The sequence below is a fragment of the Perca fluviatilis genome, chromosome 19 (assembly GCF_010015445.1).
Source record: "Perca fluviatilis chromosome 19, GENO_Pfluv_1.0, whole genome shotgun sequence".
In the NCBI taxonomy this organism is placed as follows: Eukaryota; Metazoa; Chordata; class Actinopteri; order Perciformes; family Percidae; genus Perca; species Perca fluviatilis.
In genome coordinates, this window is record NC_053130.1 from 19939040 (window position 1) to 19963804 (window position 24765).

General features: G+C 38.5%; 1 protein-coding gene across 3 annotated transcripts in view; it reads right to left on the reverse strand.

The window, feature by feature from the left end:
- The window catches only part of eys (eyes shut homolog), a 182907-nt gene that overhangs the window by 140455 nt on the left and 17687 nt on the right, over positions 1 to 24765 (reverse strand). For all 3 annotated transcript variants that reach the window (XM_039783198.1, XM_039783197.1, XM_039783196.1), the window contains exons 7-13: positions 22274 to 22433; positions 16440 to 16544; positions 11747 to 11886; positions 9834 to 9997; positions 9425 to 9678; positions 6908 to 7012; positions 2026 to 2148 (exon numbers count right to left, since the gene is read on the reverse strand). In XM_039783198.1, coding sequence (XP_039639132.1) covers positions 2026 to 2148; positions 6908 to 7012; positions 9425 to 9678; positions 9834 to 9997; positions 11747 to 11886; positions 16440 to 16544; positions 22274 to 22433 — 1051 coding nt within the window. The remainder of the gene's footprint in view (positions 1 to 2025; positions 2149 to 6907; positions 7013 to 9424; positions 9679 to 9833; positions 9998 to 11746; positions 11887 to 16439; positions 16545 to 22273; positions 22434 to 24765) is intronic.

The following is a 24765-nucleotide window of genomic DNA, read 5'->3' on the forward strand; positions in this document are numbered from 1 at the left end:
ATTTCCAAAGCCCCAACAATTACAGTAATTCTCTCAAGAGCAAGCATTAGCATTGGCTGTTGCGACAGTGGCGAGGAAAAACTCCCTTTTAGGAAGAAACCTCGGCAGACCCAGACTCTTGGTAGGCGGTGTGTGACGGGGCCGGTTGGGGGGGTTATGAACAGTGGCAATAATAGTCATATTAAAGATAATTCTTTGGAACAGTGACTTTGAAGGTAGTCGTTGTAGTTCATGTCATAGCCGGGCACATCGTGTCATACTGAGTAGTGCAGTCTCCTATACCAGATGCTGACTACTCTGTGTGTATGAACATCGCAGCAGGGCGTTGCAGGATGTAATGTGGCACTGCAGAGCACGGGTGGATGCAGCGAATGCAGCGGACGCAGCAGGACGCGACTGGGCATTGCAGGGAATCGCAGAGCTATGCGAAGACACATAAGGACTCCGGGGAGTAAACTCCCCAGAGCTAGGTTAGTAACAAGCAGTTCTGGGACAGGATGCATACAAAAGGAAACAAGTGAAAACAGAGATGAGAGAGCAGCTCAGTGTCTCATAGGAAGGATGGAACTTCCCCGGTAGTCTAGAACTATAATAGCATAACTAAGAGAGGCAGGTTAGCTTAGAGAGAAGTGCCGGATCGGGCTTGAACTCTCCCCTGCCGGATCGGGCTGTACTGGCCTGCCTCCCTCTACTCTCACTATATTATTGATTATATGATAAATAAATCTGATGACTACGAAGAGAAGCAGGTGGGCCGGGTTAGGCGGACGCTGCACCTCCTCACTCCCTAACTTTAAGCTTTATCAAAAATAACTCCTAGATTTCTGACAGTAGTGCTGGAGGCCAGGACAATACCATCCAGAGTAGCAATATCTTTAGATAATGAAGTTCGGAGGTGTTTAGGGCCCAGCACAATAACTTCAGTTTTGTTAGAGTTTAACATCAGAAAATTGTAGGTCATCCAGGATTTTATATCTTTAATGCATGCTTGAAGTTTAGCTAACTGACTGGTTTCGTCTGGTTTGATTGACAAGTATAATTGGGTGTCATCCGCATAACAGTGATAGTTAATTGAGTGTTTCCTAATAATATTACCAAGAGGAAGCATATATAAGGAGAATAGAATTGGTCCAAGCACTGAGCCTTGTAGAACGCCATGGCTAACTTTAGCGTACTTGGAGGATTTATCATTAACATTAACAAATTGAGATCGATCAGAGAAATAGGACTTAAACCAGCTTAGTGCGATTCCTTTAATGCCGACCAATTGTTCCAATCTCTGTAACAGGATGGTATGGACAATAGTGTCAAATGCAGCACTAAGATCTAGTAAAACGAGTATGGAGACAAGTCCTCTGTCTGCAGCATTTAGAACGTCGTTAGTAATTTTCACCAGTGCCGTCGCTGTGCTATGATGCTTTCTAAATCCTGATTGAAAGTCTTCAAATAAACTGTTGCTATAGAGAAAATCACATAACTGATTAGCAACTACCTTCTCAAGGATCTTGGAGAGAAAGGGAAGGTTAGATATAGGTCTATAGTTTGCTAAGACCTCAGGATCGAGGGTGGGTTTTTTCAGATAAGGACTCTTATGTAGTCTTGATCTGATAAAAAAAAAGCTTTAATGGCAAATAAGTGTGAACACACAAGAAATCTGACTCCGGCATTGTTGCTCTCAAAGCACATACACAAAAAGAGACATATGGACATACGGCTAAAAACAAGGACAATAAAGCTGAACAAGATGAAGATTAACATTTTTAAACTATGTATAGATATACATTTAAAAAAAAAATAATGTAATATACATATACACATGCATACACATACATACACACATGTAAACAAAGAGCTCTATGAGGATTGTAAACATATACAATAGGTCAATGCAAAAGTGCCAGTGGTGATAACCCTACATACTCCTTTTAGTAAAGAGACCTTGAAGCATGAGAAAAAGCATGATTTTCCACCTGTTATCAATATACCTGCATGACAAATATAACACCCGTTAAATGTCTTCCTCACCTCTTTCACAAGTGCAAGAGACATTTTGTCCATCCTTGGTCTCAGCGCATATTAATGTATGTTCACTGCATAGTCCAAATGAGCAAAGGTCAATATCCACAGAGCAATCTTTCCCCTTGAACCCTGCAATGAAAATTGAGTTAGCAATGCAGAAGGGAAACTCAGCCAAACCTTAGAAAATAAGCGAGGAGGACTGAATTCTTAAAACAACAGTAACACATATTACGGAACACATGTATGTGGCTGTATGTTTTATTAGGTTTAGGGACTGTTCGGGATTTATTTAAGGGGCCACCGGAGGAGTTTTGGGACCTTTAGGATAAAAAGACTAGACCCTCCCCTCACCAGTAAAAGATTTCCTATGACCCTCCAAAATAACTTGAAAAAGAGGCATGACCCTCCCCTTATGTGCTAGTTAGCGCTTAACAAAGATGTACAGATGCAATTTGATCTTTTACAGCCATGACATACACAAGTTAACCTCTGCATTCTCATCTTACACATCACACTCCTCTGTTATGGTGTGGTGGCCATTTCAGTAGATTTACTCACTAACATTGTTGTGGAAACACAATAAGCATGGAAACTAAATGCACACTTCCTGCATTACTTCAAATACTAAGTTACTCCTCTAGTAAACTGGTATTCACATGAAATAAAACAAACACATTGAGACCATTCAGCAAAGGACATTGTAACAATTTAACAATTCGCCCTTATGAAATCCAATCGCGGCACGGCTGTCTTGGAACGCAATAGACCGATGGTGGCGGGATACCCCGACACCTAAATTCAACTAAAATGTAACAGTTAACACTCAGTGTTGGACCTACAGTCTGTTGAGATGCCGCTCCAAACGCAGAAACGAAGCGCAGTCACACCATAAAACGTTAAGACACGTTGAGATAAAAGATCCGAGTTTTGCCGTAATCCAATGACACGGGAAAAAAAAGTAATCCACAGCGATCAGTAGATCCACAAACAGAGTCAAGGTGTATCAAGCAAAGCCTATATGAGCGTCACATTCACCAGCCAGGTCCAAACAGGTGAAGGAGGCCTCTCCACTTCGCCATTTAAACAAAGTGGAATAAACGTATAAAAGTCCAAATCTACACAAAACCCGCAATCAATTAGTAAGCTGACAGTGCTCCCCCTGCCCCCCAGCAAACTCATGGGTCAGACCCATCTGGTAGCGAAGGAGGGCCGAGACTAAGAGCTACATGAAAAAATATGCACCAAACAAGCCACTTTGAAATTTTGCTGTTTTCATGAATACAAAAGTTGGGTGACCCCTCCCCTCCCCCCGACAACATTTTTTAGGTGACCCTCCCCTCAACAAATAATAAAAAGACATGACCCTCCCCTATTTTCCTCCGGTGGTCCATTCCACAAATACCGAACGGTCCCTTAGACATCTTTTCTTTAGCGCATTAATGTGGGTATTGATTCTTGCCCTTGCAATCTACCTGCTATGAAGTATGCTAATTGAGTGAATCATTGACAGAGGCCCTCCCGACCAAACTGATCTGTATCACATTTATCTGCCCCACCAAATGCACGTCTGCATGTCACTGATAAATACCCATGTCAATATGTATTGTTGTAAATAAAGCACAGACAGACGGTGTGACCGAAACTCATTACATGTTTGTACAAATAAAAATGACTTAAAGGGAGAATCCTAAAATAGATTACTGTGTTTTTTCACTGACATCCCACTGTTCAACCTGTGCCCATTAGCTCATGTGGAACAACACATTTGCATTTAATTGTTACATTCACAAAGCTTGGGAGATTCACTTTATGGAGTCACAGAGGTTTCTTTTTGTCATGCTAACCAAAACCCTCTTTAACCCAGAAGCCTCTAAACAGGAAGAATGTGCCCATAACCCCCCGTCGCATTAATCTGAGTGCAGTGAGTGTCTGCAAAGTAGTTCTTACTCACTGACAAAAGACAGAACTATTTCAAACATCACTTCCTAATGCAAATCCTTTTTATCAAGACTTGAATATACCCACAGGACAGCGGGTATATTAGACTATGTACTTCCTGTCTCCACTTTCTTTACATTGTAATATCTTTCCAGAGCTGCAGACTTTACATCAACACATCTATCTAGATGTCTGATGACCTTCCAACTACCCTTTTCTCATTATATTATGTATTGCCTTGACTAGTTAATGGACAGCTACTGCCTCCAACAGAGTGTTTCAGAAGTGTTTAATAACCAATTGTGCATGCAATTCACTCCAAGGTTAATGTTGCATGAAGGAATGTCACATTTACAGTGTCACCATCTCCAAATGGGACTCCCTGTTCTATCTGACAGCTACTAGTGGCTCAGCCCATCTCTGCTGCAGAAACAAAGGCAGAAAGTAAAGCTGTTTTTCACTTTATCTCAAAATGTACAGTAGTAACAAGACATACTGTGATGTATTGTTGAATACATTAAAGCCAAGTCCTTATGTACCCATGTTCAGTGGTTAATGATAACAGCCATGGGTCATAACTATTCCTTGGCCCAGAGAACTGCTGGTCATCAGCATATTTAAGTAATCTCTCATCATCAACAACGTCCTGGTTGCTTCACTGAGCTGAAAAACTGAAAATCCTGTTCATAGATAGAAATCACCAAATACAGTTGTTACTTCTAAGTGAGTTTGATAAATAAAATGAGAAACGGTTCAACCCTGACCGGCGCACATTGTGAAATGGTTGCTGTTTTAAACACGTGGTTAACGTTGTGAAATGAAACAAAACTACTTGGTTAGGTTTAGTCAACAAAACTACTTACGTTTACGTTACATTCGGTTACTTTTAGGAAACGATAATGGTTTGGGTTAAAAAAAAAAAAAAAAAAAGGAGGTACATTTGTTAAGTAACTTAAGTTACAAACGCAAGTTAAGCACCACCGTAAAACAACAAAAAACTTCTTGGATTACTCGGTTTAAGACAAATCAGCATCTAATTTATGCTAAACTATTTCAAACTATTCCTCCTAAATTTCATCTTATCTTTAATAAGTTTGGTACATAAATTTAATAGATGCGGCGAAGTCAGGTGACAATGTTATGCCACCTGCTATTGGTTCTAGACTTCCTGTACCTGTAGACTTGAATAAATGCTGCTAAATGTGATCTGCAGTTTTAACCAAGTTTAAATGACACATGCTGCAAAATGTGTAAGTGGCACAACAACAGAAACTTTATACATTTAAATGGTTCTGACTTTATAGTTACCAGACTGAATCAGTGAAAGGATTTAGACATTCTCCAAAAACCACAGCTGCCATCAGATGATTGGCATTGCCAATTGCTATGTGTGTTTTGAGAGCCATGTGCAGATTAAACGATTGTATTTTCTGTCACCAAAACAACACATTTAAAGGATGTTGTGCGACTCTGGCTGAAGTATCCCTGAGAGCTTTCTGGTTTTATTTACAAAATATATAATATTATACAAGAAATGCTACAATATACACAGTACAACTAAACACAGAGATACTGTAATGTAGTTGCAAACAGGAAACTGTGGCAGGAGTGGTAAATAGTGATAGTCTTTCTGATTCCTTATGTGTGTTTTTGCAGAGAGAAGCAAGCAAACCTGACAGACCATTTATCTAATTCAATTTCTGAAAAGATAAAGTGATCAGAAACACCTGTCTATAAATCTTTCAATGAAATCAAAACAATAATGGAAGCTGTACTGACACATTGGTGTTCTGTTTTTGCCCAAATCTAATTTGAGCAACGGGCAGAAAAAATAATAAGAGCAGATTATTTACAGTGATGCATTTGCTGTGTCCATAATGTCATAAAAACACACCATGTAACAGGTGCTGCGCATGTTTCAAGGCAGTAAATGTTTTAATGACTTCACCCACATTTGTGTTGATTTATGACGCAGTAAAATAGAGGGATATTTGGCTGAGGGAAAGGCACAGAGAACTAAAACAAGATGCACAATGACAACCAAACAGCAGTGATATTGTTTCACTGCATCATATTCAAACAACTTAAGTCTGAGGCTACACTTTCCAAAGAATACTAAATATCCAACACAACTTGTGCAGTTATTCTGCCATTGTGGAATATATTGAGAAAATAATTTAGCAAAACAGACCATTGCCCGGAGTGTATTTTGTATCAGGTCAACACCTATGTTTAGTGGATTTTATTTGTCAAATATTTTTCTGTAAATCCTGTTCTGTGTATTGTGGCTGTTTACTATTGAATGTGACATTGGACTGTGGCATTCTGATTCGTGCAATCAAGTAGTGATTAAGTATTTTATTACCAGAGGGCATAGTAAAATCAGCCGCACACGAAGGAATGCAACATCTCCCTCTATTATGGACTGATTACAGAGTCTTTCTGGAACACAGGCTTTGAAAATGTCTTAACATATACAAATGTGTAACACACACACAATGTTAATTGATTAAAGGGCAATGCCGAAAACTAAATCTCAGTCTAATTAGGGACGTCCTGTTTATATGCATTAGAAAGATATAAAACTATTTTTTTCTTTACAGGTCTACAATTTTAACCTTGATTCTAAAAATATATTTGTTTTCAAACCCTAACCCATAATACAGAGTTATTATTTCTATTTGGTTAGTGTAGAGCTTTTTTTCAATGCTTATTTTAACTGGTTTCTAGCCTGCATTCAAATCTATGCACCTGCTTATTTCTGTCTTTGCTATCTTTGGAAACATATCCTGAGCAGCAATTGAAAAATGATCTAAGTAAACAAACAAGTTTGTATGTTAATGCCTGAGAAATAAACTTTTTATGTATTCCCAAGGTACAGTTTACAGAAAATTAATAGCATGATATTTTTGTAAACATGCTCAATAATACACAAGTAGTTGGTACTTACCAATAGGACAATGACAAATGTGGTCATTTATCAGATCCATGCACAAGCCTCCATTTAGACATGGCTGCGACCAGCAATCATTTACATTCTCAGAGCAGGTCCTTCCTGCAGGACGAGGAGAGAAACAAATAAACTATTTAATGTCAAACGGACTACAGTTTAAAATATGTTTCTACTAATACATTTTGTTGTGACTGTTGACATTCCCTGTCAAAGGTGTGAAGCTCTTGTACGTGAATAACAATTCTAAACAATTCTAAACACATTCAGGACATTTCTGTGCATTTTTACAACAATGAGCGGCACCTGGTAACGGGATTTTATTTCATGAGGCTGCTGATTGCTTCTGATTCTACTGGCTCAAAATGTGATTGAATGATTATGTGTTCAGCATGTTGCAGCTTGTATGTATGCAGACATGGTTTAAGCTCAATTTTAATATCCTTTGGGCAAGAATAAGACACAGAATTGATTCGAGAATTTACTGACAAATTTAATGCTCCACTAGGCCTGCCCTCTGGCGATGTTTCAGACCTCTTAGATCTCTATGAGCCGGAGAGCTCATAGAGGCACTGCTCTTCTGTCTGCACTGCTGTCTACACCAAAGGTAATTGTACTTTTGCCATCACGACCCCATACACTGGCAAGTGCTCTGTTAATCATGTACTGTAAGATAATCATACAATTAAGATAGCTTCTGACTGTACCTCCTGCCTAAGTATATTGTACAATTTCGATATTTTCACCACACATGGCCACGATTGCTAACATTATGTCCACATTATAGCGGATGTCTAAGAGACGACTGTTTAAATGAGCATTGTCTAACGCTAATTTGATTTTGGCATAATAAAATTATATAATAAGGGATATTCTAGGGCTAGGCAATAAATCGATTTTATCGATTAACTCGAATGTGTAGTTAACATCGATTTGTTTAAATGAAAATCGGTTTTCTCCTTAACATCCGCCAATGCTCCCCTCTGGGCTCCCATAGTTCCGAACGGGCTCAGCCCTCCCCCCATGCGTTTGCCATAGAGATACACAAACAACATGGCAGCGACAGGGACTAACATTAGTTCTTTTCTTGAATAGTCGTTTCATTACTTACTTAACCGTAATCTCCGCCGAAATGACCAGTAGCTCGCGGTGCTCTGTCCCCGGCTGACAGTCACCTATTCTCAGATAACTGAACCACCAACTAAAGCCTGACCTGACGGAGCACCAGGCGGAGCACCAGAGCCGGTGTTGAGGAACTCTGTTGCAACACATCTACTAAATGCCGCTGATACGACCAAGCTGTGACGAAGGTCTGTAGCGGCTTAAACAACTAGCAATCACCGCTCTGTAGCACGGAGCTCCTCTTCAACATTTCTTTTTTACCGCTAGTTAATACGAAGGAGCTTGCTACAGGTATGCTACATTCATGAGACCATTGGATGTTAATGTACGTTACTCAGCAGAACGTGAAAATAATAGGGGCAATGTTGCGCGACTAAAGTCAAAATGACTTGAAGTGAATTACCTGTATGTGCGAAAACAGCTTAATCTCGTGCATCCGTTTTGTTGTTATATTTCCCCAAAATTGGCATGAATAATCCCAATGGTACACATGCCCCGTGTGTGTGCCTGTGTGTATGAGTCAAAACAAAATAAAGTTAAAACTTGTTTTGAACAATTTCTTTGCCATCTGCAGATTGATTTTAAGTAGGGGGAAACAAATCGATTTAAATATTAAATCGGATTTTTTGTGAAAAAAATCTGGGATCTTTTTCTTAGGCCATATGGCCCAGCCCTAGGATATTCCTACAGTATGTGATCTGCATGTTTTAACATAAACATGACATTAATTGTAACAGGTAACATTAACTGAGTCCTCCTTGTCCTAAAACCATCAGGTAAACATGAAACAAATGTTATATATACACACACCATAAAACCAGGCCTCTTAACAGTGATGAGTGAACGTATACCTTCTAGCTACAAGCTTTTGTATGTGGTTAAGTTCTAAATAACTCAGTAATACGAGTGAACCGTATTTCTTCTATTCATTACTGCACTGAAACAGAGCAAACAAGGTTTTTATGTCACTTTAAAACGCATTCTAATGCATGATGATTTACACAAGGAAATTACCTTTCCAATGCTATCAAAAAGCATTTTAACAATTAAGAAACAGTTTTTTATTCACACCACTGATACAGTATATGTCTGAATTTTAATAATTTCTATGTATCATATTCCAAATTTCCATCTACTTTCATCTTACAGTATTTGACTCAACCTGACAATGTTGCCCTGGCCACTGATACGTTTAAAATTCCAATGTGAAAACTGGACCTAATGTGCAATAATCATGAGCAAAATCTGATGAACTTTCTATGTGAATGCACTGTATTTTTGTCTCTAACATCTTAACATTCAAACACTAAAGCCTGCCCTAAAAGCTGATATCCCTGTGGCTGGCTATACTAATGGCTGCAAATAGGCTCACATTCACATCTGATGGTCTCATACCCTCAAACCCTGGGGGACAGTGGCACCGATAATCACTGATTAGGTCCACACAGGTGGCACCACTTGCGCAGGGGAAGCTGTTGCACTCATTTGTTTCCAGTTCACAGAGCAAGCCTTCAAATCCAGGCATGCAACGGCATGTAAAGTTATGCTGCTGGTCCAGGCAAACACCATGTTCAGAGCAGCAATGGCCAACACAGTAATCAATGTCCTCTTCACAGTAGACGCCTGTGTATCCTCTGGGACAAAGGCAGCTAGCAACAGATTAAAAAGAATTTCTTAATACTGTATAGAGGTAGAGGAATTCTTTCAACCCTGAAGGAAGAGAACAGTAAATGTCACGGGTTTTACAATCATTGACATTCTGGAGCCTGAATTGCCCGAGGGCAATCAAGATTTGAACACTCACCTGTAACCATCAATCTCATCCACACAAGTGGCTCCATTTTGACACCAATGTTGAACACAATCATTGACATTTATATGGCAGTTCTGACCAGACCAACCAGGTGTACAGATACAAGTGTAGCTACTGACATCATTGAACACACAGCGTCCTCCGTTGGCACATGGCTGTTGATAGAAGACAGAGCTGTTAGATACACATGGAATAAAATAGGTTGCTTCATGTGCAAAAATGGAATCGCTTCATCTTGTATGGTAATATTTTAGATTGGATTAAGCACATTCTGGTCAGAAATATAACCATAATTTTACAATGCAACCACTGGTCATTTCTTGCTCCTGGCTGCCTGAAAATGATCTTCATTACAGCCACATGACACACTCATGAATACTGATCCGTGCTCTATAACTGGGTTCACTCAGTATTCCACGTAGCATCTACATCGTGTCTTACAAGACAAGATCAATGGTCATTGAGGTCTAAACCTCCCAAGAGTTCTCTGTAACTAAACAGATATGCCTGCTAGCTGGTACATGTGTCTATAGAGTAGAAGGGAAACAAAGGGGCTGAGGAAGAGCTGGCTTGTGGGAAGGTGTATAATGCAGACATCATGGCATTTCTGTAAGGCGGCCAACACAAGGCTTTCTCCACAGTGAGTGATCATCTCCATCTGTCATCTGAAGAAGCTCTTCTGTTCAGGCTTGGTCGCTACGTTTTAATTTTTTTTTAACCCAGAGGGTTGATTCATCTATATCTAAAAAAAAATAAAATAACCTGCACTTTCAAAAACACAGACATTAAAGTGGAACTCATCCACATCAGGTAGTCCTGTAAATGTGCTCTTCTCCTGCATGCCAAAAGTAAAAACTCTGAACAACAATCACACAATTCCAGCTTTGTCTTCTTCCACAATGAATGCTTAAAAATCTGGAGGATGTGCAACCACATTTAAAATAAAAACAAAGAACATAGTGCTTCACTGATTTAAATATGCAGTATACAGTATACTGGGAATATATATATACTGTATAGTTCAACATTACAGCCATTAACCAGCTGTTTTTTGTATTTACAGTCAGGCCATAGGTCAAACAATATTACTTAACTATACACAGCAAAATTCCAAATGCATCAATAAAAGTCACAAGAAAGCAGTGAACTCCCTCATTAGTCTAATCGAGCTTTCTTCCGGGGTATTCCGACATGTTGTACAGCTTCTGCACCAGCTGATTGCTGTGTTTATGGATTATCGCATTTGTTGTCGATCTTCCTGTGAGACTTCTGCTTATTTTTATCCCTGTGTATAACAAAGGATTATCCCACAATTTATAAATAAGATACTTATTCAATATTTGATACCTTCTCACTTTAGTCCTCAATGTTAAAATGTCAGCTTGTGGTGACAGTCTGAAGACATTTTGCAGGTTACTATAAATAACTGGGCATATACTTTCTTACTTTACATATAAAAAGTTAAAGTGCCCATAAAACCCAACCCCATAGAAGATGTGCTTTCTGTATTTGTATTTGGTTTGATTAAGTTAAGTTTTTTTGCCACAGTGTCACACTTCTCATTTGGAAATGCATTCATAATACACCACTATCCTGACTAGATATCAATGAGATTGTTCTGGTGAGTTCAATGCAAGTTCTGTGTTCTTATTTGACAAAAATGATTGTCGAAGCGCACCCAAATAAAAAAGGTGAGAAAATTACATAAAACATCCTCATTAATTAGCTTGTTAAGATTCCCTGTTGTTGTGATAATGTGTTTGCACTGTTGTAGAGAATACATAGAAATGGCTTCAAGACAAAAAAACAGAAGACTGGGAGCTCTTTAAAATTTTATAGGACTGAAGAGGAATACTTAACAGAACCGCAGATGAGGACAAACACTTGAGAATTTTTTTACCCACTTGAAGGTTTTTAGGGCAGGGTACACGGCAGGTATATTTAAGGCCATCTGGGAGATCCAAACACTGTGTCTTTGGTGGACATGCGTTGTTGGGTAAAGCACAAGCATCTATGTCAACTTCACAATTCTTTCCCAGAAAACCTGAAAGAAAAGATTTAATATAGTTAATGTAACTGATGCAATACTGCAAACCCATCTCCAATTATTGTCACTGTACTAGATCATCTCTTTTATATATACAACTAGAAAGGCTCTCGGAGAGCAAAGAGGCCATGCCCTATCTCACACTGTTAGTGCAGTGTACATTTTCCCAGTCAGGAACCCATTTTTCTGATTTTTCCAACACCACACTCATGCAGCACAAACGGCCTTTCTCGCAATGTTAACGAAAGTGAAAAAAAAAAAATTTCCGAGATTTGGATCCGCTCCTATATGTAATGAGTTCTTCCTTGGCCAATGCTACACCCTTCCACCAGGTTTCATGAAAATTGGACAATGAGTTTTTCAGTAATCCTGCTGACAGACAAACAAACCAACAAACAAAGGGACAAGCCAAACCAAAAACATGAGCTCCTTGGCGGAGGTAATTAATGTCTGTATCAGGTCAGCTCTTCTATATATCTAACTAGACTGGCACTCGGAGAATGCAGACCTCTGCCAAGGCCATGCCAAATCTTGCAATCTCTCCCTGGGATTCAGATCTGCCCCCAAATTAAATGGGTTATTTCTTGGCCCACGCTACACCCTAACACCAAGTTTAATTGAAATGGACCTTTTTCACAGCAGACATTTTGACTTGTCATAGTAGGAAAAGCACAGCTGAAATTGATAACCTTAACGATGGCTCAATTCCATCATGTGTCCCAGTAAGCTATTTCAGTGAGTCAGCATGCATAATACCAGGGCCTTTCCTAAGTAGAATGCAGCCATCATTAATGCTTATGAATACATCTGTGCTTTTCCTACTATGACATGTCAACATGTCTGCCGTGAAAAAGGTCTATTGGGCCAGTAGTATTTCCATAATGCTCCTGTAAAACAGACAAACAAACAAACCGAACCAAACACATAACCTCCTTATACAAGACAAGAATTGGACCAATTTTGCGTTGACTGGAGGATTGGCCCTATATTGAAGGGTATCTGATGTGCCACAGTGCCTCCCTGACTTTTGAGCCTCAATTTAATTCTTGAGTTTGAATATGCAAACTTTCATATTGTGCTTCTTTTTTCCCCTGAATTTTCATCTAATTCCTCTATTTTTTGCTATTTTACTTTGAAAACTCATCTGTAACCATTATCAGATTTGTGGGTGACAAAAAAAAATGGTTGGTTAGTATAACAGCAGAGACATTGTCTTGTCACTAAAGGAAATCTGTCATTGAGGTGGTGTAATTGGAAATAATGTCTGATTTGATCCAAGAGATGATACATTTGGCAAAACCATGAATTCTGTAAGCTTAAGAACAGTGAGAACTGTGCAGTAGTTTGACTTTGCCCATGTAACATGCGGTATTGATTTGGTAATATATTCAGTGGCAGGCTGGGCTTGGAACAAAGAAAGTGACCTGTGACTTATAATTCCACCCATATTTTAAGACTTTGCTTAGTACTCGGTTCCGGCACACAGCAGACTATTTTCTTATATTGTAAAACTCACTTCACCATGAGAAGATGCAGCAGATGAGGCATATGAGCGGAAGAGGCTTAGGTTTACTGAGATAACAGATGGGATTTAGTAGCAAGGCTGGAAAGCCAGGGTGTGCCCTGTGGAATTTCGTTACCATGGATCTGTGGCCACATCTAGTACCAGTTTATTTAGGGAGTTAGGGATTCATGATCAGGGATTACTGCAGGCTGCAAAGGCAGCTTCAGAGGCTGCTGAAAAGAGAAACTTATGGCTCTGGCTGAAAAGAAAAGGCACCAGCTTGTGTGCAATGTATGGATATATATCTCATGTTTGCAATACAGCAAATATCAGTGTCAACTCAGTGTTCAAACAATACTTTCTACTCGCTGTATAATCATCTTGGGCTTACTGTTGATATTAACATTAAGAGGGAAAATACAGTCATCGTAGGCACATTTGTGAAACATGTATGTTCCTAAAAATAGAGACAGGCCTGTGTGGATAGGCACAGTCCTGATCGCTGCTCTGAGCAGGTGTAATGGGGGCGGCACAATGATAACTGTTGAGCCTTCTGGGGTGTCGTGGGTCTAATTCAACTTGACATCTGTGATGGGAGGTTCCCACTCGATAACCCCAATGACATAGCCATCAGCCCACCCCGTCGTTCCTCTAAAATCACAGCCAGATTTCCACATAGATGCTCACCCAAAAAGCACAAGGGACAGTCACAGCAGATATGGTGTATTGGAAAATGAGAGTTAAAAAGAAAAAAAAACATATAGTGTTGTTGTATAAAGGGTCATATTCGTTAATTGAAGAATGGACAGATCCCCATTAGGATCACCCCTCACACATTCTGTTGGAATCCAGGCCTTGCATTATTAAAGTAGGATTGAGCTTAAATTAAATTAAAGGTAAGTACTGTAATGTTAGGTTTTCCATTACCAGCACTTTTGGTTTCTATGTTGTTTTGCATTGTCTATTATTATTCAGATGGTTCTGTGTTCAAACCTGCTGGCCTTTAAAATAGTTTGCAAGTTTTCCTTGTGTCTGCAAAGGCTTCCTCCAGTTTCCTCCCTAAATTCAAAGACATGCCAGTTAGGTGAACTGGAAACTCTAAATTCCCTGTAGGTATGACTTTGTTTTTCTTTCTGTGTGTTAGCCCTGAGATTGACTGGCAACCTCTCCAGGGTGTGCCCTACAGTACATCTCGCCCAATGCACGGTGGAGGAGTCTCCAGCCCCTCACAACCCTGAGCAGGATAAGCAGCATAAGAAATGATGGATGGATGAATGATGCTTCAAGCTATCATTCACAATCTTTGAAATGATGGAGAGTTGCACCTTAGACACTTCAAGGGCTGACAGAATTCATCAGTTGATGAAAAAATACAATGCCACATCTGAATGTCACCTTAAATAGTGACTCTAATGTGCCTTGCTTCAGTAGCTGATGAGGAATTAACACTGGTATTGTCCTTTAATTAATTAAACAATTGAACAAGAGTTAACAAACACAATGTTTCATTACCATCCATGTTACATTTCCCTAAAGAGCCAAAAAACATTTGATGAGAACAGCGGCTAAAAATAACAGCGGTAAATTCTTGTGAGAAAAACATCATCTGGCCACTAAGACGCTATGCCCATAGTGTCTTTGGTCTGTACGTGCAGTAAAATGTTCCAGTGAAATGGGCAAGAGCAACTGCCAGACACACTAACTGTGCCCTGCCAGCAACACAAAGCTCCCGCGAGTGGTCCATCAGTTTATGTTTAGTGAATGTAAATTCAGACTCAGCCCATCAGGCACTATAAGCATTTACAGGAAAATTATATTAATAGGAGTTTCACAATATGCTATTATGAAACTCCCATTAATATATTTCCACAATTTGGTTGCATCGCTGGGTTCTGGCAAAGAGCTTGGTGATTTTTCTCAGTTGTTCATCACAGGCCAAAGCTGTAAACTGATACTGTGAATAATGTGACAAAGACCCTGGCTGTGCCTTGATGCCTCTACACTGCACAATGGAGCATGTTGTGATCAGTGAGAGGTGGGCCTTTTATATATACACACACACACACACACACACACACACACACACACACACACACACACACACACACACACACACACACACACACACACACACACACACACACACACACACACACACACACACAGTACAGGCCAAAAGTTTGGACACACCTTCTCATTAAATGTGTTTCTTTATTTTCATGACTATTTACATTGTAGATTCTCACTGAAGGCATCAAAACTATGAATGAACACATATGGAATTATGTACTTAACAAAAAGTGTGAAATAACTGAAAACATGTCTTATATTTTAGATTCTTCCAAAGTAGCCACCCTTTGCTTTTTTTACGGCTGCAAAGCCTTAGTGTTCTCTCAATGAGCTTCATGAGGTAGTTACCTGAAATGGTTTTCACTTCACAGGTGTGCTTTGTCAGGGTTAATTAGTGAAATTTTTTTCCCTTATTAATAAAAAACGAAAGGGTGTTGGACTGTAAAGAATCAAAAATATAAGACATGTTTTCAATTATTTCACACTTTTTTTTAAGTACATTCTATAATATTGTTCATCACATAATTTGATGCCTTCTAATGAAAAATAAAAGGAGACGCATTTGAATGAGAAGGTGTGTCCAAACTTTTGGCCCGTACTGTATATATATATCAACATATTAAAAAGTAGTAAAAAATTATTTCAAATACAGTATATGAAAAAAATATGAATAAAAAAAAGAACCCAAGAATTAAACAAATTGTTAACAAGTTATAAGTAAGAAATATGATGGGATGAATTAAATCATGCTGACTTCTCGAGCCTAACTTCCTCAGGCAGGATATGGCACAGTCTAGGGATCCCGCTGGCAAAGGCTAATCGCCTTTGGTTCTCAGTGTACACTGAGACAGCTGAGGATCTTAGGCCATTTTAACAGCAGTTTAAAAGGTCTGCAGCACTCCCTGCTACCACAGCTAATACAGATATCACTTAAATGTCATTACAAAGCTCTAATTTTGACAATAGCCCAACGTACCTGTAGGACATTGGCATTTGTGGTGTCCTAGCAATTCAGAGCACGTGCCATTGTGCTGACAGGGACTGGAATCACACTCGTTGATCTCAGTCTCACAGTTTGTTCCTGAAAAATAAACGTAAAATTAGTTTGAAATTAGTTGCATTTGTATCACATCACCATATTCACATAGAGCTCCTTTTGAGTGATAACACATTGTCATTACCTGTACATTAAAATACTACTTTGACAAAAGCCCCTTTTTTCTGTATGAATAGAAGCTCCAAAAGAAAATGATTTATTTACCATTTTTAGTAAAGTAACAGCCAGTTCAAACAGGGGTATATTTTCTCTAACATCTCCCTTTGCTATTCTTGGGACTCACTATCTGAATTCTACAGGACCCTACTAAAGAGCTATTTGCAGTCTAATTATTGCTCAAAAGAAAGCTTAGCATAAAGACTTGAAGCAGGGGGAAACAGCTAGCCTGGCTCTGTCCAAAAAGTACAAAGAAATCAGCCTGCCAAAAACTGTAAAGTGCACTTATTAACATGCATCTCATTGGTTTAATCAGCCTTAGTGTAAAAACGACATGTAGGGGTTATATGCAGGTCTATTTCTTAACTGGGAGTACAGACAACCTGGAGTCTTGTCATCTCTGTGACGTTGCCAGGTAGATTTCTTTTAGTTTTACCTTTGAACAGAGCCAGGCTAGCTGTTATTCCCTGCTTCCACTCTTTATGCTAAGTTAAAATAATTGGCTGCTGGATTTGGCTTCATATTTAGCGTACAGATATAAAGGTAGTATCAATTTCCTCTAAATACTTTTGTTAAGAAAATGAATAAGCATATTTCCCAAACCGTTCCTTTAGGAGTTGCCTGCAAGTGTTTGAGCAACTTTTCTCCTGAAACAATAATTAGGCCACAAACATTCCTTAATAAGATGCTGAAGGATACAGGTGGCGAGCCCCTGGAATTGCAAAAAGCGATAGGGTTGGACAGTCTCACTTTCTTGTTAAGAAAATAGACACTTTATAAGGAGCCCTGTCCCGGCTGAAGCAAACAGAAGTAGTGGGGGCTGCATGTTGCTTGATAGGAGATTTGTTTGCTGCTGAGCTGCCTCAGCAGCTGCTAGTTCTACCGCTGTGGTTGAGGGTGGGTGTCTTCCAGTGCAGGTTATTAATTCAAAATGTCCTATCATCAATAACAGAGCAGCAATGACATGTAGTGAAAGTCTCTTCTTGACAGCGGCAACCTCATGCTACGGCCCAAACACCATGATGGATATCATCTGCACGGTAGTTGCTACAGGTCATTATATTCAAAATATGCCATGCTGTGCAGCAGACAATTATACAAATATTTCCTACTATAATCTGAAAAACACCTACCCTCATTTCTGGCTGTGAATAAAATCAGTTATGTAGTATTGTAGCCTTTTTTATGAAACTTCAATGATGTGAAATATGGTGATTTAGGCTAAAACGTGTTTGTACTGCAATGTCTTGAATGTCTAGAAATTATCAAATGTATTTAAAAAAAAAATACTGTGATGTTGAAGGCCATATGAATTGAAGGTTATTTTGAATGAACTTTAGCAAAACACTTCTTTCTAATGTGCACAATCACTATTTACCTGCAGGTTCCTTAAAGCCAATATATTTGTATTGCCCAGATAAAGATTCAAATGTAAGACCTTATTCAGTTGAAGAATTACAGATGGTTTCACAATTTGTCTTTTAATCACACTCCTGGATCTTTGGTGGATTGTCGCATGTAACTGAATGCCCTGTCTTATATTATTATCCACACAAATGAAGGGAGTGTGTATGAATGAGACCAAAATATATGCCAATAGTTGTTGTTTCTTAAAAAATAAAGCCTTCCAAAATTAAACCCGAATGCTGGGGCGTGAGTAATGTACCCTGAGTTATGATCTATGATAGAGTACAGTGGGTTTTCTGGGCAAAGCCTGAAATTAAATTGGCCTTTCTATGCTGTATGGCCCGAAATTCCAAAGCAAAAATCCCAAGATGCCAGAAAATGATGAATTCTATCAGTCACTAAGACCTGCCATGGTGTAAAAGACAATTTTCCATTACTGAAGTGGCAACAGATTTCAGCTATGAACAGAGAAAAAAAAAAAATCTTGTTCATGTATTGCTATGTAAGGGCTTATCTGACCGACAGGACTTAAGGCTAGATTGGGAAATACGCTATAGGCCAAAACCTGAATGCACTGGGGTAGAAAAAAGAAAAATCACATTCACTGGTTGTTTAAGCAACAAAACAAGAGATGAACAATATTGTGCAGTACCATCATAACCCTTATAGAGCATAAACAATGTTCTGCAAGGATCACAATCTGTAGTGTTCCATACTGTCCTTTTTTGTCAAATAATGTCTAGAATAGAGAATGTTACAACGTCTAAATAGAGATGTTCTCATACTGTACATTATTATGCTGATGAGTTGCTTATGATATAATGTATGATATATATGATTATATTTCTGAAGCAGAATGAACAGTTCAGATATTTATGTTTACACTGTACTCCAATAGCATTTGTACAATCCATTGTATAGCAACACAATCTTTTTTTACCTAATCTTACTGTTACTTAAGTTTTTCATTTCTTGCACTTACTTTTATACATGTATTGACTAGTTGTTTTCTTACTCTTATTTTTGTCCTACATTTGACTGTGAGCAACTGCAACTTAACAATTTCACTTAGGGAAAGTATTCTGAAAATGATTCTGATAAAGGAAAAATCTTCTACTATGCAGTAAAATGACATAGCTGTGAATGACTTAACTACACAACTCTCTTAAATGGGTCTCTGCTAGAGACAACAGCACAATAGCATTTATCTTATTTACAGGTATGTACTGAAATTATGTTTTTTTTATTCATGGTCTCCAGCCTGGGAGGTCTTAGATGAATGACGCACTTATACACATCACACTTGATTTTGTTGTTTTGTCTCTAAGACTTAGTTTTTCCCTATATCTCATACTCCGTAACAACCCCTTTTGTTTTTGTGTCTCTCCCTTGTTCCCCTTGTTTGTTTTTTTAGAACAGTTGTCAGCAATAGCGTAACAACTTTCTGCCATGTTCCAAGTTGGCAGCTAAATAGGAAGCAGTTTGCCAGAGTACTTGGATTAAATGCAATCAGCAGCAGGCCTTAGAAATGTCAAGCAGGCAAGGCTACTGGTAAATAAGCTTTAAGGTTAAAAAAAATCACTTCATCAAAAGAACTAGCCTTTGCTCAAAATCTGTAGTTGGCTTGTGATTTGTAAATCACAAACCACATATTTCTGGCCTGAAATAGTTATTTTTCAATTCATTTGCACAAAAGACATTCAGTTCACTGTAGGGAGTTTTTTCTTGCACACCTGCTAAGGGTGGTCACAGGGCAGCTATGGAGCAGCAGCCCTTGCGCTGGCTTGGATTCAGTCTTTTGAGATGCAAACATGGAGGTTTGAACCAAAACCTGCCGGTTTTAATAGTGGCCTCCAGTCTCACAATGTTGCCCTGCTGATCCATGTGCAATCAGTGCACAGTGTTAGAGGTCTTTGAATGAACCTATGTGACCCTCTGTCCCCAAACACACTGCTCTCAGATGTAACAGTTACTTATGTGTTACTAGGGAACAGACTTATATAATTCATGTCAGCTGTAAGGACATTAGCAAACACTGACTTCAGGAAATTAAATGAACCTGTTTCATTTAATAACCTGTTTGTTAGTGGGTGTTTAAAGGTCAATGCCAAATGTACGCTCAACAAGTCTATTATACAATTTTTTTTATTAGAACATAATATACTGTAAGATAAAAAATTGCCAACAATTTTTAAGCTACATAAGATTTTTTCATCTGAAAATTGAACAGTGGTGGAAGAGGTCTGCAGATCCTTTACTTGATTAACAGTAGTAATACTACATTATGCAGAATAATGTCTATTGTAGTATTAGATTACAATTATTGATGCAATAATGTGTACATCACAATTTTAATTACACATACTGCTGGGTATATTAACCTATTACAATCTGGCAGTATGTGTTAGTTGATACATATTTCGTATTACTAATTTAAATGTACAAAGTAACTAGTAGCTAAAGCTATCAAATAAATGTAGTAAGTAATGTCAGTAAAAAGTTCAATAATTAGCATTTTTTTTTAAACATTTCTTTTAGTCTTATTGTTTTTTGTTTACGTACAAAAATATTCATGTAAGACAGTGGTTCACGTTTATGTTGTGTTTAAAACCCCTACAGATAGATGGCTATGCTGAGACACACCACTAGTTTCCTTGCCCAACAGTGCCTAGCAGTGCCTGACTTTTTGCTAGCAGCTAACAATGTAGCTATGGCTGAACTTTGGCCTACTTTAGTATATAAAAATTGGATCACTAAGAACATGTGAACCACAATCCCAAACTGGCAGTTTGATTTTCTGTGTACTGAATTGTTTACCTAAAGTAAACTTCTTTGACTTTTATGCACATCATGTCTTTTTTTAAATATTAGTTTTTCTAAAATTATACTTTAAAAAAATTATAATATATGGCCTTATGCACAGTATCGAAATATATTGCAATATATTGAATGACCCATGTATCGCGATACGTATCGTATCCCCAGATTCTTGCCAATACACAGCCCTAGTCAGTTTAAATAAAAAAAAAAAAAAAGGTACTCCTTTACAGGAGCTAACACAAGCTGATGTGAGCTAGCCTACCTGCCCAGGGCAAAATGGAGGCAAGCTGAAGTAAAAAGGATGCTGAAGACGAAGTATTTACAAACGTAGAATGACAACATTGAGTGTTCTCAAAAGTTGATGGAGTAACTACTGTAGAGCTAAAACAACCAATTGCAATGAATTGTGTGAATAGGCGTTTCTGGCCCCTAAAGGTCACACCTGGCTTAATGCAGCCTTTACATTCGTTTGCAGACAATTTAATTCATGGTTAGTCTTACCATCGAAGTAACTGGTGATACAGAGCAAGTCATAGCGCAAGTATGTTATCTAGCCAATGATGCTCAATGACATTGCCTGATATGCAAAGACAATAAAAGGAAGAAGTAGAGGCGTTCTTTATAAGAACATTTTGATGAAGTTGGTTAGTGGTAGGGATTTGGTGGGAATCTGGGTCTACTGATACAGCCCATAATCCACCCCTATTTTTGCTACAATAACTCATCTCTCAAATCAAAGTGTTGTGCCTTTTAGATAATAAGGTGTTTTTAATAACAAGGTGGCAGTAAAAAATGCATTTCCTTCGCAAACTTTATATGACATAAAATGTTAAGGGACACCTGCCAGCCAATCAGAAACCAGTATTTTCTTTGCATTAAAGAAGTGCATTCATTCTGGAAATGATTCATACCATCTACTTTAAAACACCAACAAAAGCAAAATAGAAACATTTATAATTTATGGATCGCTCTCAGCATTAGAGCTCTTTCTGTCAAATGTCTTGCATGAGACTGCAGAATCACCGTCGTGATGGAGTAAACAATTAGAAAAAGACTCTCTTCACCACCTGTGTTGCACGTCTGCCTCAAATCTTTAGATAATGTTGTGCATATATACATATATACATGTTTACAAAACACCAAATGTCAAAACAGAACACAAATCTCTGCCAACGGTATGTTGCTGTCAAGCGTTACCAGTTCCACAACAGATTTTCCCCAAACATCAATCAGTCATTCGTTGCTCCATGACCAACCTTCCCACAAGGGTTTGTAAAAATCAATCCATATTTTGAGATATCTTGCCAACAGACAGGCGGACAGACAGATGGAAAGGGAGGGGAACAGATAATAAAGCAAAGTTATCTCACCTGTGAAGCCAAGGGGGCATTTGCAGGTGTACTGGGGAGGAGATGAGGGCTGACTTGTTGTAATGCATGTGGCTCCATTCAAACAGTGGTTTGGTTTTATCAGACAGGCATCACCTACATATTGGCAAAACTCTCCAATCCATCCTGGGGCGCAAACACACTGCAGGAAAACAGCACTTTATGTGTGTGATTAGGGTACGGTATAGTATACATGAGTATGAATTAAAGCAAAGATGTGTTTTTCATCGTTTTTTGCTCTACCTCAGCACACATGACTATGAGGGTTAAGTTGTTTACTTTCAGTTTTAAGGTTGGTGGTTACCTTACACGGCCACTGGATTCTTCTTGCAGTATCACGCAAGATAAAAAAAAAATCCATCTTGTCAGGTTTCAAGTAATGCGTTTGTGTCTGAGCCACCGTGGCCCGGCTAATCAGCGTCCTGTGAGGAGCAACTGGCAGCTATGGCCGTGGTTTTGGTGTGTGCACTGAGCAAGTGTTCATTTAAAACAATGGAGGCTCCTAAAGAGGTTAGCGTAGATGCTGCAAAAGCATCAATTATATCAGAACTAGAAAGTATTTCTTCATTGAAAGAATAGCAAAGAACGGCACTTAAGGCTTTTTTCAATGGAAAAGATATTTTTGTTTGGTGGTGTTCACCCTCCATATTGGATGAACAGTGAAGGAATCATGTCCCTTTTTAACCTTGGGCAGCAACTAGACACAAATGTTCATCTGATGTGGCAGTTAACACCCTCAAATAAAAGAGTGAGTTCACCCAAATTACAAAAGCCCAACCTTTTTCACCTACCCCAACATCTAGCCACGCAGATAGTTTTGGTTTAACTTGCTCTGGTTTTGATATATTCCCCTCTGAGATTTCTGCCACTACCTCAATATGATGGAGGTGAGTGGAATTTGTGGCACTAACATGTTGTTAATGTCACAAATTGACAAATTATATTCAGCAGTAGATCAAATAAAAGTAAATAAAAATAAATTCAGCAGAATATTTTATTTCCAGAAAGATTTTCTTCTGTAGACTTCTGTTGACACTGAGACCTTGGTGTCAACAGAAGTAACCAGTCATTGTTTCTGAAACCAAGTTTTTAAATGCTGGCAGCACAAAATTAATTATATGGTAGTGAAGGCAAACATTTTAGGGACAGACATTGAGAAACAACTTAATGTAAATCCAAACCTGTCTGCATGGCTAGATACGGATAGTGTAAGTGAGAAATGGTTTGTTTGTTTTTTTTGGGTGACCTGACCCTTTTAAGCTAGAAATCATCACATTAATCTCAGCCATGATTTCAATTCAGTGTGCTGAAGTACAGAACCAAAGCAAAACAGTCAAATTATTATCCATATGGTCTGCTTTGTATATCCACCAATAAAATCAGTGTTATCAATCAAATTTATTTAAAGTGTAAAATCACCATTAAACATGGTCTCAATGCACTTTACAATTAAAGGAACACAGAAATAACAGACAGCAACAAAACAATTGAACAGCATTAAAGCAGTAATAAAAAACAATACAAAATGAGCAACATAAGACAATAAGTGAAAAGGTGTGTTTGTGAAGGATGCAGAAAGGATGGTGTGTTATGGTTGGCTATAATAAAATAAGTAGAGGTGGGTTTTCTAGATTTTAAAATGTCAACTGAGTGAGCTTCTTTAACATGTAGTGGGAGGCCATTCCACAGATTAGGGACACGGTAGGAGAATGCTCTATAATCAACACATTTTTTGTTTACTAGGGGAATGACCAGGAGACCAGCATCAAAATGAGTAATAAGCTCAGATAAATAAGGTGGTGCGAGTCCATGCAGGGCCTTATATGTTAAAAGTTGAACCTTAAAATCAGCTCTAGCTTGCACTGGGAGCCAGTGAAGAGAGACCAGAACGGGTTTTATGTGATCATATTTTCTAGTTTTTGTCAATATTCTGGCTGCAGTGTTCTGAGCAAGTTAGTTGAAGGTCTCTAGTGTCACAATTTGGAAGACCAGAAAAAAGACATTGCATAACTTAACTAATTACATGTTGGAAGCGGAATTGTCATTTCATAACATTATGCAAGTTTGCCAGATCGGGTAGCGCGAGCTGTAGTTCCAATGAGACAACCTGTAGGGGGGCCGAAGCGAGAAAAGTTCCCTAGTGTTGCTTTAATCAAGTCGGGAAGACACAAATGCATGGATTACAGTTTCAGCATCACAAAATGATAAAATGGGTCGAATTGATGAGCCATCTAGTTTTGTCAAGAACATCTCCATGACAAAGGAAATAAAATGAGCAGGCTACTTTTAACCCAATGATTTTTCATAGTCCAAGGGAAACCACATCAAAATTATAAATATGGCCCATTTGCAGTGAGCAACAATTTTGATTATGTATGACCCCAGTAGAAGGCGTACCAACACAAGTGGATTTTAGATTAAGAACAATCTCAGTGACCTAATGGAACACGACTGATGGAGAATGAATAGGAATT